Below are 13,537 nucleotides of genomic sequence, written 5' to 3' on the forward strand. Positions count from 1 at the left end.
TGGAACCTGGAGTGAGGTAGGCCCTTTTTGATATCCCTTGAAGGCATCTGGTGAATGAAACACAGAATGTGTGAATTAACTGGGTGTATCAGTTTTCTGTGGCTTCCCTAACAAATGTTCACAACTTAGTGGCTTCAACCACACACATTTATTCCCTTACAGTTCTAGAAGTCAGAAGTCCAACATCAGTTTCACTGGGCAAAGTCAGGGTGTCTGGTCCCTCTGGAGGTTCCAGAAGAGAGCCCATTTCTTCTTCTTTTCCAGCATCTATGGCCACATTGCCTGCGTTCCTTAGGGATGGATTAGGGATACTGCCTTCCTGCATTTCAGAAGCCAGCAGCATGGCATCGTGCCTCAATAGTTACTTGGCCTGCTTCTCTGCTGTCTGTCAAATCTCTGGCTCCCTCTTATAAGGACATCTATGATGACATTTAGGGCCCACCAGGATAATCCAGGCAATCTCCCCATTTCAAGGCCCTTAATCAAATCACATCTGCAAAGTCTCTGTGACCCTAAGATAACATTCACAGCCTCATGGGGTTAGGACCTGGCTATCTTTGCGGACCTTTATTCAGCTTGCTACACTCAGTGGTCAAAATTCAGCTGACACTCATTTCATCAAGAGGAATTGATTGGCATCTGTAACTGAAACACGCAGGCCCTGGCACTGCTGGACCCGGGAGCACAAGGTTCTCAATGCTCCTACGGCTCTGCCTTTCTCCTTCCCTCTCAGCCGCCCTGCTTTCCTCTGGTGAGCGTCCTTCGCAGGCAGGTACATCCTTGCCCTGTGGTGGGAAAGATGCGGTGGGCAGTCCCCGGCTCCTGAGTCTGATGGCTGGCACCTGCAGTGTAGACTTTTCCCAGTGGCTGTGACAGTTTCAGTGCAGACCCCTGGGCTCAGCGTGGGTCCCTGACCTGTCCCTGAAACTATCCCTAGGGCCAATGTGTAGGATTTTCTGGGTTCTGTGCCTAACTCTGGTGTCCTAGGGAATGGGATGGGCTGGGATTCGGGTGGGCCCCACTTGCCTCTGTAGACTGAGCAGGATTCTTGCTGAATAGAGGAGGGGTCCTCTCTGAAGGGAGGGATCACCTTGGAGTCTTCATTAAAGCGGGGGACCAGGAGAGCCAGAGAAGCGTAAACGGGTGGACCAGAGATGGAGCGCTTAAGGGTAAGGTGTGGCCTTAAGAATTTATGTTCTGCCTGCTTGCTGCACAAGCATTTGTGCCCTAGCCCAAGGTGCTGTGCTGGGGTCCGGAGATGGATGTCCGGTCTCGCTTGCACCTATACGCTCTACTCAGACATTCCTGATGCTCTGAATCAGCTGCTGACCCGGTGGAGCACTCGCTTGTTTCCATGGCGAGGGCCATCAGTCCCCCGATGCTTGATGCAGCAGGAACCCTTATCCCATCCCAACCTGAGGAACTGAATCACCCCCAGATACAACCCAAGGAAGGAAAAAAAATACTGTAATTGGATCTAGGACCCAGATCCACATCTTTTTTTAATCAAATTTTAGGGTTTTTTTCTGCATATATTTTGAAATTCTATAGAAAGTTTCAAGAGCACTTGTAGTCTTTACCATCAATGTGCTGGGTAAGAAAGACTGAAAAGTACATCTTATTTTCCATCAAATTAGTGTGTATTAGAATAGAAGACAAATGTTGAAGAAGGCACAATGCCACCATCCAGGCCATTTCAAAACTAAAATTGCTGACTTGAAGCATTAGATACATCTAAGCACTTTCACGTGCAGTGTGGCATTTGATTGGCTGCTCAGACAACAGCTCTGTCTGATTGGTATCTTAGCCATACTCCCAGGTGAGGGGAACTGAGGCCTGGAGAACTCAGCTGACCTGTGCAAAGTCCCACAGCTGATCAGCATCTGGGCTGCATCCACTGAAGAGGGACCCTGACCGCCCAGCCAGTACCTTTCAAGTGACATTCCTGTGCTTTACACACAATGCCTATGAACTTTCCAAATGTATTGACACAGAGAAAAATCTAAGGGAGTAATTTCTTTATTTTATTTTATTTTATTTATTTTACTGTGTTTTTCTTCTGAGACGGAGTCTTGCTCTATCACCAGGCTGGAGTGCAGTGGCGCGATCTCAGCTCACTGCAACCTCCGCCTCCCGGGTTCAAGTGATTCCCCTACCTCACCCTCCCGAATAGCTGGGACTACAGGCACATGCCACCACGCCAGGCTAATTTTTTGTATTTATTAGCAGAGATGGGGTTTCACCATGTTGACCAGGATGGTCTTGATCTCTTGACCTCATAATCTGCCTGCCTTGGCCTCCCAGAAGTGCTAGGATTACAGGCGTGAGCCACCGCGCCTGGCCTGGGAGTCGTTTGCTACTGGAGGGCTCAGCAGGCGTTTGTGTCTGGCCATGCACACAACCTCTTTAGGATGGTGGTTGGTGGTGTTCACTGAGGGCTTACTCTGCAGTAGGCGGGTGCTTAGAAGGACCTAGTAAGGTAATACCTATACTGTTTGCCTTAGAATTCAGCAAAACGAGGTATAGAGAGGTTAGAGGTTATGCCCAAGGACTCATAGCTGGAGGGGCAGAGCCAGGACTCGAGCCCAGGGCTGTCTCATGTCATGTGTGTAAGAATCACCCCAGGCACCATTCTTGCCCAGCGGTTCTGATTCCTAGGTGGGGCTGCACAACCCAGGTAAGGAGACCAAGCTTTGAAAAATACTGTGTTTAAGCTCTGTAGCTTCCCAACGAGCATGTCTCATTTTCCTGGCAAAGAGATGATACCATTCATTCATTAACTTACTTACCCAGCAAACATTTTTCAGATGCCTTCTGTGTACCCTGTAGTCTGCCTCTAGAGGTTAAGCTCTGTGCCTTACTGTCTTTCTGCATTATATAAGATGTGCACATTGCTGTTTTGCAGTGGAAGCACCACTTGGAATGAAATTGGACAAGAAAATGGAAGTCTTTATCCCACTCTCAACCTCTGCAGCCTCTAGTGGGCCATGGGCTCATTCCTTATTTGCTTTTGTACCTTCCTGGCCTAAGAAGAACTTATTTAAAAGAGAGTCTCCTGTAACACACCGCCTGGTAAGTAGTAAGTTCAGTGCTTTAACGTGAATACCAGAAGTTGGAAAGAAACCAATTTTGGGCTGCGTATAAAATGGCACAGGCTTTTGTTGCTTAAAAAACGCTGTTCCTCCTCTTTCTAATGATGACTAAATATAGTTATCATTGGGGAGTGAATCCATTTATTTTTCCAAGGTGCTATTTCTGCTACACGACATACAGTATTTAGATGGAGAGGAGGTTTGAGTCAAGCATTAGGCTGCCTCGTCTGGTGTTTCCAAAGCAGGGATTGGATTGTGCTTCGACCAGACCAAGTGACTCCCAGCTATTAAAGATGACTGTGCCCATAATAGCAGTGAGCATTTCACAAGCATTTACTATGGGCCGGGCACTGGGTTGAGCACTTTCTATGCATAATCTCACTTGAGCCTCGTTATGAGTTTCTTAAACAGTAGTATTTTTATTCCCCTTTTACAGATGGGAAATTGAGGATTAGAGAGATTAAAAAACCAGTTCCATGTCCCACAGGTAGAAGTGGCAGAACCAAGATTCGAAGCTTCTTCTCTAACCACTACTCCATGCTCTTGCTATTGTTTTCTATTCTGTTTTATATCACGTAGGTTCAGTGACGTAACGTGGTATTGAGAACCATTAAGCTTGGCCAATGAGCTACAATGGCCAACAGCCCTTTTTTTGGGTTCCCTGCTGAGTAGTGATGTGAATTTCCTGGGGCTGCTGTAACAGATGACCACAAACAGCATGGCTGAAAACAACAGGAACGTATTTTCTCACTGCTGGGGAGGCTGGAAGTCTGGAATCACGGTGCTGGCCGGGCCACGTTCCCTCTGCAGGCTCTAGAGGAGGATCCTCCTCCCTCTTCCAGCTTCTGGTGACTCCAGGCCTTCCTTGGCTGTGGCTGCATCGCTTGACTGTCTCCCTCCATCTGTTCTTGGCCTCCTCTGTGTCTGTGTCTTCTCTATGTGCTACTTATAAGGACACTTGTCATTGGATGTCAGCCCTACCTGGGTAGTCCAGGATGATCTCTTGAGATCCTCAGCTTAATTACATCTTCAGAGACCTTTTTTCCAAAGACGGGCACGTTCACAGGTTCTGGGGATCAGAACGTGGACATATCCTTTGGGGGCCACCACTGACCCCACTACAAATACTCATTGTTCTTTCCAGTCCTCTCCCGTAACAGGTAACTCGTCACCTCACAGGGCAGCACCCTCCATACTCAGTCGTCCTTTCTGTGTTGATTTGCTTCACAAGCTGTATTTATCAGTTATTGTTTACAAGATGTTCTATGAAGGTCAGAAGAAGAGAAAGCTTGCTTGAGGGCTTTGGCAAATTCTCTTACGGTCCCAGCATGTTAAAAAGGCATTAGAGTGGGTGTGGTGGACAGAAGCTCAACTGAATCAGAGGCCTGGGTCAGTCTGATGCCGTTGCATATCGTTGGTCTGTTCTTCTGAAAATGGCATTTTTGTTAATTTTCTACACAATTTTCTACGCTGTGGAGAGGGAATTCATGTTGTGGAAAGATCACAGGATTTGAAGTCACCAGGCCTGGGGAGAGTCTCGAGCTTCCTGCCTGTGTGACTTTTGGCAAGAGAGTTAACCTTTCTGAGCCTTGGTTTCCTCATCTATAAAATGGGGGTAATAGAACTCATGTATGTAAAGTGATGGGTGCCATGCCTGGCCCTCAGCCAATGACAGACAGTTTATTAGGCCCAGTGTGGTGGCTCACGTTTATAATCCCAGCACCTTGGGAGGCCAAGACAGGAGAACCACTTGAGGCCAGGAGTCCAAGACCAGCCTGGGAAACATAGCAAGACCCCATGTCTACACAAATGAAAAATAAGTAAAAAATAAACAAGACATATGATTATTAATATTACTGAGAGCTGCTGGAGTCTGGGACCCAGAATACAGCTTGTCCCTCTGCAGGTGACAGGTGCGCAAGGCAGAGAGTGGGAAAGACGTGGCCATCACAGCAAGGAGAACCGAGGAGAGCTTCCTTGATGAAGTAAGGGTCCAGTCCCATTTAAAGGAGGTGTGTGGATACTGCAGGGGCCAGGGCCCTGGGATAGGGAGCATGGCAAGGGCAGAAATGAATAGATACTTGTTATTAGTCAAAGGGAAAGGAAACCTGAAGTTTCAAAGGCAGCAGGAGGCTTGTATTTGATGGATGAGCCCTGGCTTTCCTTTGGAACCTTTTCATAGGAGCCATTGCAGGGTTGGAGGAGGCCAAGTCTTGGCAGGGGGATTCCCTATGTTGATGAGGGATCAAGCTCACAGAGAGGCTGCCCCTGCCCCCAGACACACTGCCCTTTGTCCCAGTGCACCGTGGTGCACAGGAGTGCTGTCAGCCCCCACCTGAGAAGCACATGGTACATGTAAAATGGTATCTTCACTCGTCTGCCCACATCTCCCTTGCTGGTATGTCAGTCTTGGTTGGCTGAGTCCCTGTGACAACAGGTGTCCCACACATGCATCCAGACCGGGAATACACTGTGGTGTAAGCTCATGTCCACATTCTTCTTTCCGTAAGTTTTAATTTCCAATCCTTTAATGCTCTTTTAAAAATAAGACTTCAAGATTACTTAAGGATTAGTAGCAGTAATCCTTCTACCCTCCTGTAAAAATGTCATCATCTTGTACTTTTATTAAATATATGTATAGCATGAAATATTTCTCATTTTCTAATAACTTTTACGTTTTATTGTAGTATGGGGACATTTCAAGAGAAGTTCAAGGGACTTCTGAGAATGGAGTAATTTTTCAGAAATGTGCACTGGTAAGTTTCCATTGGTGGTTTATATTTGAAGAGAAAATAATTGGATTTTGCCCACATCATTTCAGTAGAGTCATGTGTTTAAGAACTGATAAATCATGGGCTTACCTACACAAGTCTGGACACGTGAGCAGTGAACAAACAGCAAGGTCTCTTACATCTCATATGGCAACACTAGGACTGAGATTATTTTTGTTACAATTAAATAATTGTCAGTAAAAATCCACAGTGATCATTTCGAATGGGAAAAAAGTGTGATATATTTTGTTTCAGATTCTAATCATTACTAGGGTACCTGACAGTTTTCAAGGTTGTTTAATGTTTTTTAGGTCTTTAACCTTCCTAATCCCACAAGATGGTTACTAATCCTACATATTATCCTTGTGTCAGGGGTCTCCAGCACCTGCCTTAGGGTCAGTGATTTGCTAGAAGGACTTACGGAACTCAGAAGAGCCCTTCTGCTCAGTTACAGTTCACTACAGAGAAAGGGTACAGATTAAAGCCAGCAAAGGAAAAAGGCGAATGTCGCACAGCCCAGGAGAGACGAGGCATGAGCATTAGCTGTCCTCTCTCAGTGGATGAGTCGTGTGGACAGAGCTTAGTTCTCCCAGCAATGATGTATGACAATGCAGATAGAATATTGCCAACCAGGGAAGCTCACTGGAGCCTTGAGGTCCAGGCTTTTTCTCAGGCTCAGTCACATAGGCATGGAGCACACATGAGACTGACCTCAGTTGTTTGTTCTCCAGCCCCTCCAGAGGTCATTTCAGTACAGCAGGGTCCAAGGCACCCACCACAAATCACTGGCATCAGCTATCTGGTGAGGTCAAAGGACCCAGGCAAGGATATTCCGCAGGCTTTAGAGATTATCTCTCAGGAGCTGGTCAAGGGCCATTCCTTTCTCTTGAATGTGGAGGGTTTGGACAGCCCAGGCTTGCTGAGTTAAGCCTTCCCTGTGCCACCCTCATTTTATCACAGGCCCTCATCTACATCGTTTGCCTTCCTGGATGCAACCAGTGTTAGTAGTAGTTTCTTGTATATCCTTCTAGTGACTTTTTCTGCCATGTGCATGCAGTTATAAGTGTGTGCACATGCATGCCTACTATGTGTACCTTCTTTCTCCCCCACTTTTTTAATTCACGTAGGTGGCAGTATATTACACACACAGTTCTGAAGCTTGCTTTTATCACTTATATTCCAGAGCTCACTCTTCTCAGCACACACGTTGCTTCCTTCTCTTTTTTCCAGCTCCTGCATGTATTTCAGCAGAGCTGGGGAGAAGGTGGTGCAGGAGGGCTGGGAGACAAGATTAGAGGGGAAGGGAGGGCAAGAGTGCAGAGCCCAGGTGATGAGCCTGCTGCATTGGCCACTGGATGGCTTCTAGCAGCAGAGCCATTGAGACACATGTTGGGCAGAGCCTGAGTGTGGGAGATGATCCAAGAGGCAGATGAGCTACTCAGGTCCTTCCTGGAGATCACATGGCCATCAGAGACCCGGGGCTGAGGCTGAATCTTTAAAATAACTAAGTACCAAAGAGCCACTGTTTGCTTTCCTCGGTAATGCTGGTTGTCACAGTCTCCCCAGCCTGACTAGCTCTGCACTTGGACTTTTTTTTCTTCTAAGATTCTCTGCAGGGATGATTTCGCTGTCTCGGTTTCTTTGAAACTGTCTCCAAGCAACAGCTTGGCAAGTGTGGGTCAAAACCCTGCTGGGGGTCTTTGAAATCATACGGAGCCTGATGCATTCCCAGAACCTCTGTGAGGCTGTGCTACCCTCCTTCTTCCTGGATGCCTAATGTGCACAGGTTGGGCTCGTGCCCCATTTGAGGAAGCTGGATTTGTCAGCAAATCTGCCCTCATGCCTTCTCCTCCTGCCCTAGGTGTCTGGGCCAAGCGAAGCACAGACAGCCCACATATGGCTGCTTGTTAACAACACCAAGACACCCTCGTCAGCCAACCTCTCGGAGCTTCTCTTGCTGGACAGCATCGCTGGTCTCACTGTTCTGGAGTCCATAGGAAACAAGACCTCGGAAGGATTCCAGGCTTTTAGCAAGAAGTTTTTGCAAGGTAACAGCAGAGCAGTCTGAAGCCAGGGATGACAAATGAGAATATGTACAGATACTTCCAGGTGAATGTGCTCTGGGTCAGGCATATTCTTAAAGACTTACATGTGTTCACTCACTTAATCCTCACAATGGATCTTACTATCAGGGTATCATAAAAAGAGACCACATTCAATATCTGTAACCAAAAAGCTGAATTTCTCATTTATCTTAATAAGATGTTAGATTTGGGGAAAGAGTTGTGGAAATTTTTAAAAAATATATAGTCAATTTTTATTATGAAAAATTTCAAACATACACAAAAATAGAGTTTACAGTGGATCCCAGTATACGTGTCACTCACATCACTGAAATTAATCATCACTCAGGAAGATGAAAAGTTTGTTTTGGGTTGTGCTGGACAGAGTGGGAGTGGGTTGACATCCATCTCAGTAGCATGTTCCTGAGCTGTCCAGGTGTGTCCAGGTGTGTCCAGGTGTGTTCGAACATGTTCACTGGAGTAACTCCACTGCTGCTTGGTTGATTTGTAGACTCTGCCACCCTCACTGGTTGGCTTTCAGAGGTTCGATTCCTGAGGTGGGCTGTTATTGGTCAATTAAGCAGGTTTAAAACCAATTCTGGGATTCAGTTGGTACCATAGCTTCAGAACTCAGTTTCCCTAGGCAGGCAAAGACATCCTTTATTCTTCATAGGACCTCATTTACAGATGAATAGACTGGGACTAAAGTGGCTGAGAAGCTTGCCCGAGGTCATAGGGCTGGCTGCTGTCAAGGCTGACAGTCAAGCTCAGGCTCCCTGTGCACCCTGGTAACCATTAAACTGTCGTGCTTTTCACATGTCTGGAACTCTTCCCAACTCCATGCCTCCGTACTCACAGCACACATTGCTAGGATTACGTGCTGCTCCTTCCCTCTGAGCCTAGATAAGGCCTCAGAATACTGCGTAACACATTATTATTGACAGAAGCTACTAGTGGAGCTTGCCCACACGTAGTGACCTTTTTGCTGGCTCTGATTTAAATGATGTCATAAAAGTTGTTATGAGACGTCCCAGCTAAGTAACCTTCAGTGCTTTCATGCCTTCAATGATATAAAAATGAATCCGCTATTCTTCAATTCGTGTTCAAAGCATGGAGCATGGGGCCACGAGCAGAGCACAGACGCAGCCTCAGATGGACCTGGGTGACTCCCAGCCTTGTGACTGAGAAGCTGCATGGCTTCTGGAAAGCTATTAAAGTGCTTTGGTCGTGCGAATGTCAGTCCATTGTGGAGTCGTAGAGATTGAATCAAGGAGACAGTGTCACCCAGGCCCTCTGTCTGGTAAAGGGAAGGTGTCCAACACCCTCTCCAGCCTGTGGTCCTGCACATCTTTCTTCTAATTTCCCCGCCGACCTTTCATGGTCCGTGCTCCTGCCAGACCCAGCTTCCTACTCTTCTCCTATCTCCTAGCATCTACTCTTGCTCTTTTGTGGGTCAAGAAAGCACTTCTCCCCAATTCTGAATATACAAATCATCTCTATTCTTTGGGACCTGGCCCTGGTGTCACCTTCTCTAGAAAGCCCCACCCAATCCACTGCCCCAAAGTCACCCCTCTGCCTCCAAACTTCCACAGAGATTACCTGCCCCTTCCTGCTTCCTGCTTGGAGCCTCGTGCCATTCTAGGCACTTTCCACACGTGAATTCATGGACTTCTGCTCTGGCACGTGCACACTGCGTGTCTCTGAACCTTGGCTCTCCATCTGTCCTCTGGGCATGCTAATAACACCTACCCAGGAAGGTGCTGTGAAGGTAAGGGAGCTAAAGCAGGGTGACGCAGCCTGGCTATGGAAAGTGCTCCTGGGCTCCTGGTGTTAGGAGGTATTTTGTTCGTGTTTTTTTTCTTCTTTTCTTTTCTTTTTTTTTTTTTGAGATGGAGTTTCATGCTTGTCGCCCAGCCTGGAGTGCAGTGGCACAATCTTGGCTCACTGCAACCTCCGCCTGCTATGTTTAAGCGATTCTCCTGCCTCAGCCTCCCGAGTAGCTGGGACTACAGGCGTGTGCCACCACGACCAGCTAATTTTTGTATTTTTCATAGAGACAGGGTTTCACTATGTTGCCCAGGCTGGTCACGAACTCCTGACCTCAAGTGATCCTCCTGCCTTGGCCTCCCAAAGTGCTAGGATTACAGGCATGAGCCACCACGCCTGGCCACTGTTGGTGTTATTTTTATTCTTACTGCTCCATTCTTGTTATTTATGCCCATGCTTGGCTCTGCCTACTGGGCTGTATATTCCCTGAGTGCAGTGTCCAAATCATATTTATCTGTGAACTCACCGCTATGCCAAGGAGTATAACATTGACTTTCACCTTGGGACTCAGGTGACTTTTTTTTTTTTTTCCCCAAAGCATAAGTGGATAACTAAAATCAAATGACCAGTCAGGTCCCAGTTCATTGACATTCTGACCTCATCATCATTATTATTTGATGCTTTTCTTTTATGAGAGCCAGTGTTGTTTGGGGAAAAGGTGATGGGACCCAGAGGGTCAGGTGGCTCCCTGTCCATCACCCGGGTGATCCTAAGCCAGTCACTGTCTCTTAGTCTCAGTGTCTTCTTCTGTATGTTGCAGAAAATCACGTGTTCTCCATCCATCTCGGGGCAGTGCGTGGAGATCAGCTGGGTTAATGCAGGTGCAGCGCATGGAGAGTGGTCAAACCACTGTATGGGGAAGGTCTGACTATGACTACCTTACCTGTCATTGTCATTGTCACTGCCATTATCTTTATCACTTTACGTTCATTATCTTAGCTCTAGGATATATGAAAACAAAATGAGATGGGCATGGTCCACTCCTAAGGTCCCAGCTACGCAGGAGGCTGAGGCAGGAGGATTGCTTGAGCCTGGGAGTTCGAGACTAGTCTGGGGAACATAGAGAGAGCCTATCTCAGAAATAAATAAATAAAAATTTTAAAATAAAAATGAAAATGTTGAAGATTTTTAAAACAAAAATGCCAGTGATTCCTTAGGCTAAGTGAGCATTCCTCCTCTTTTCTTTACTATATATACACACACATATATATGTGTGTGTGTATGTGTGTATATATGTGTATATGTGTGTGTGCATATATATATATATTTGAGGTCTGCATACATTGAGAAATGAGGCATATTGTGGCATTTTAGGGCTATAAGTAACCTCTGTTAGGGAGAAAGTCAAGATTGGAGGACAAGCTTAGGTGAGAACAGTGACTGGCAGAGTTAGACGGGCTCTGTCACCCACCTGGCCACACTGGGCAAAGGCCTCCAGTCCTGGTACAGCCTCGTCCGAGCAGGATGGGCTGAGTGCGGCCCACCCAAACTTACCTATGGGATGAGGCGTGCTGCACAGTGAGAAAGGGCTAGGAGAGCCAGCCCTATTGCAGGTAGTGCACCCCCGCTCGTGAATGGAAATGTCAGGAGTGGGAGTCCAGGAGTCCACCCAGCTCACTGTCCCCAGTTTACCACTCAGAGAATTCACACCTAGCTGTGTGCAATACAAAAGGCTTCCTTGCTGCAGGCATCACTGCCATGGTGGCCTCCCTTGGAACCAGGGAAGCCAAGGGCCAGGATGTGTCTGAGGTGTGGTGGGGCACGGCCGGGGGCATGGCTGAGCCCTCACTGAATCACACGTGCTTTTCTCTGCACAGTGGGAGATGCCTTTGCTGTCAGCTATGCAGCCACACTCCAGGCTGGAGACCTTGGGAACGGGGAGAGCCTCAAGCTTCCTGCCCAACTTACCTTTCAGAGCTCGTCACAGGTATTACCTTTGTTACTTTAATCTCTGTCTTGCCACTGCCAGGAGAGATTGTTTTAGAAACAGGGACGCTTCAGACAGAAGACCTGTTAGTTCTTTCCTTCAGTGATGCCACCTAGCAGATAAGGGCACAGGCCCTGGAGTCTCACACACCTTGCCGTGAACCGGGCTCCGTTAGTAATGCCCCTGTGACTTTGCCTAAGTTACTTAACCCCTCTGGGCCTCACACAAGGTTTTCATAAGGATAGGTAATCAATACATGTGAATTCTTTTCACTGTGTCCTGCACACTGTAAGCACCTAACCAGTAGTTACCATTACTGTTCATTTTCCAGGGCTACCGTAACAAAGTACCGCAGACTAGACTTAAAAACAACAGAAATGTATTGTCTGGGAGGCTGGAAGCCGGAGATCAGGGTGTCTGCAGGGCTTATTCCTTCTGAGACCTGTTCTTGGCTTGTGGAGGCTGCCTTCTCCCTGTGTCTTCCTAAGACTTTCCGTGGCTGCACGTCTGTCCTAACCTCTTCTGTAAGGACACCAGTCATGCAAGACCATGACCCAGCCTAGCAACCTCACTTTACCTGATTACTTCTGTAAAGACCCTGTCTCCAAATGCAGTCACATCCTGGGGCACTGGGACTTCGGACTTTAACATACAAATTTTGGGAAACAGTCTGGCCCATAACACCATTACTGTGAGTCTCCCCATCTCTCACTGCCCCTGTGGTGGGTTCACTTATGCAATGAACTGGCTGGCTGCCTGTCCTGGCAGGTGCTGCACGCCCCAGGTACAGGCTGGAGGAGATGTGGTCTCTGACTTCAAGGAGATCATGATGCTCTGCTTCCTTTTGCCATTTTATTGTGGCTTCAGCCCCTGGAGAAAGTCTTCCCTATTCACGGCCATGGAAGATGCGGCTCATAGCATGACTGTGACTGCCCCAGGTCCCATAACAGGATCAGATTGTACCCTGCAGCTGCCTCCTGAGGCCTCCTTCTACCCTGAGGCTGCAAGGCCACTGTGGCATTTCTGCTGCAATGAGGGGAAAACAAAACAAAACAAAACAAAAAACCTTAGACAAATTTAGATAAAAGGAAAGAGGCTAAATACAAGATACAAGAAAATGACATGAAACTATTGGGAAGGACAATTCTCTCAGGAAATAATTTAGTATAAAGTTAAAAAAATAGAGAACAAAGACAGATTTTTGAAACTAAGGATAAAATTCCAAATGGTTTCCCAAAAGAAATCCCAACAATTTCAGAAGACAGGAAACCAAGTCAATTAGAAAGAAAAGATAAGATAATGATAAGGAAAAGATAAGGTAAGAATCAGAAAGCAAATCAGAAACTCTGAATAAAATGAAATGGAAGCTTCAGGAGCTAAAACCCCGGGCAGCTGTGTGTGTTCCTGGGCCGGGCTGGCTTGGGCAGGGGGAGGTTTATGGTTCGGCAGAGCCTGGCTCCCATCATGCTCCAGGAGGACATTCCTCGTGGCTTCCCCTGCCCCAAGCTGAAATAGTCCTGCCTGTTACTTTGTTTGGTTCCTGTCTGTGATATTGACTCCACCCCCTAGGAACCCCCTCCCTCCCTCACTAGAATGTCAGCTCCGTGAAACCAGGGCCTCGTGTGCCCTGTTCACAGCTGCGTCTCCAGTGCCAAAAAGAGAACCCTGCACATAGTAGGTGCTCAGTAACAATGTGTTGAATCCCACTTGGTCCATGTTTTCTGGCTTCGTGCCAGGAACTAAAACATGTTTCTGAAGCCTTGAAGTTTATGTCGTAACTGCATGCATTTACTGGGGTGAGGATTTACGCTTTGTAAAGAGTTGAAGATGATCTTTGATAGCACACTTTAGGCTCCT

At 47.1% G+C, this 13,537-nt stretch overlaps 1 protein-coding gene across 5 annotated transcripts in view; it reads left to right on the forward strand.

Annotated features, from left to right (window-relative positions):
* The window catches only part of EVC2 (EvC ciliary complex subunit 2), a 188,209-nt gene that overhangs the window by 11,874 nt on the left and 162,798 nt on the right, over positions 1-13,537 (forward strand). For all 5 annotated transcript variants that reach the window (XR_012434648.1, XM_065544758.2, XM_074039405.1 and 2 more), the window contains exons 3-6: positions 2,906-3,072; positions 5,780-5,848; positions 7,725-7,911; positions 11,571-11,680. Coding sequence is in view for 4 of the 5 variants with exons in the window: in XM_065544758.2 (XP_065400830.1) it covers positions 2,906-3,072; positions 5,780-5,848; positions 7,725-7,911; positions 11,571-11,680 (533 nt within the window). In the remaining variant the exon portion in view is untranslated. The remainder of the gene's footprint in view (positions 1-2,905; positions 3,073-5,779; positions 5,849-7,724; positions 7,912-11,570; positions 11,681-13,537) is intronic.

Source organism: Macaca fascicularis, chromosome 5 (genome assembly GCF_037993035.2).
Source record: "Macaca fascicularis isolate 582-1 chromosome 5, T2T-MFA8v1.1".
Classification (NCBI taxonomy): domain Eukaryota; kingdom Metazoa; phylum Chordata; class Mammalia; order Primates; family Cercopithecidae; genus Macaca; species Macaca fascicularis.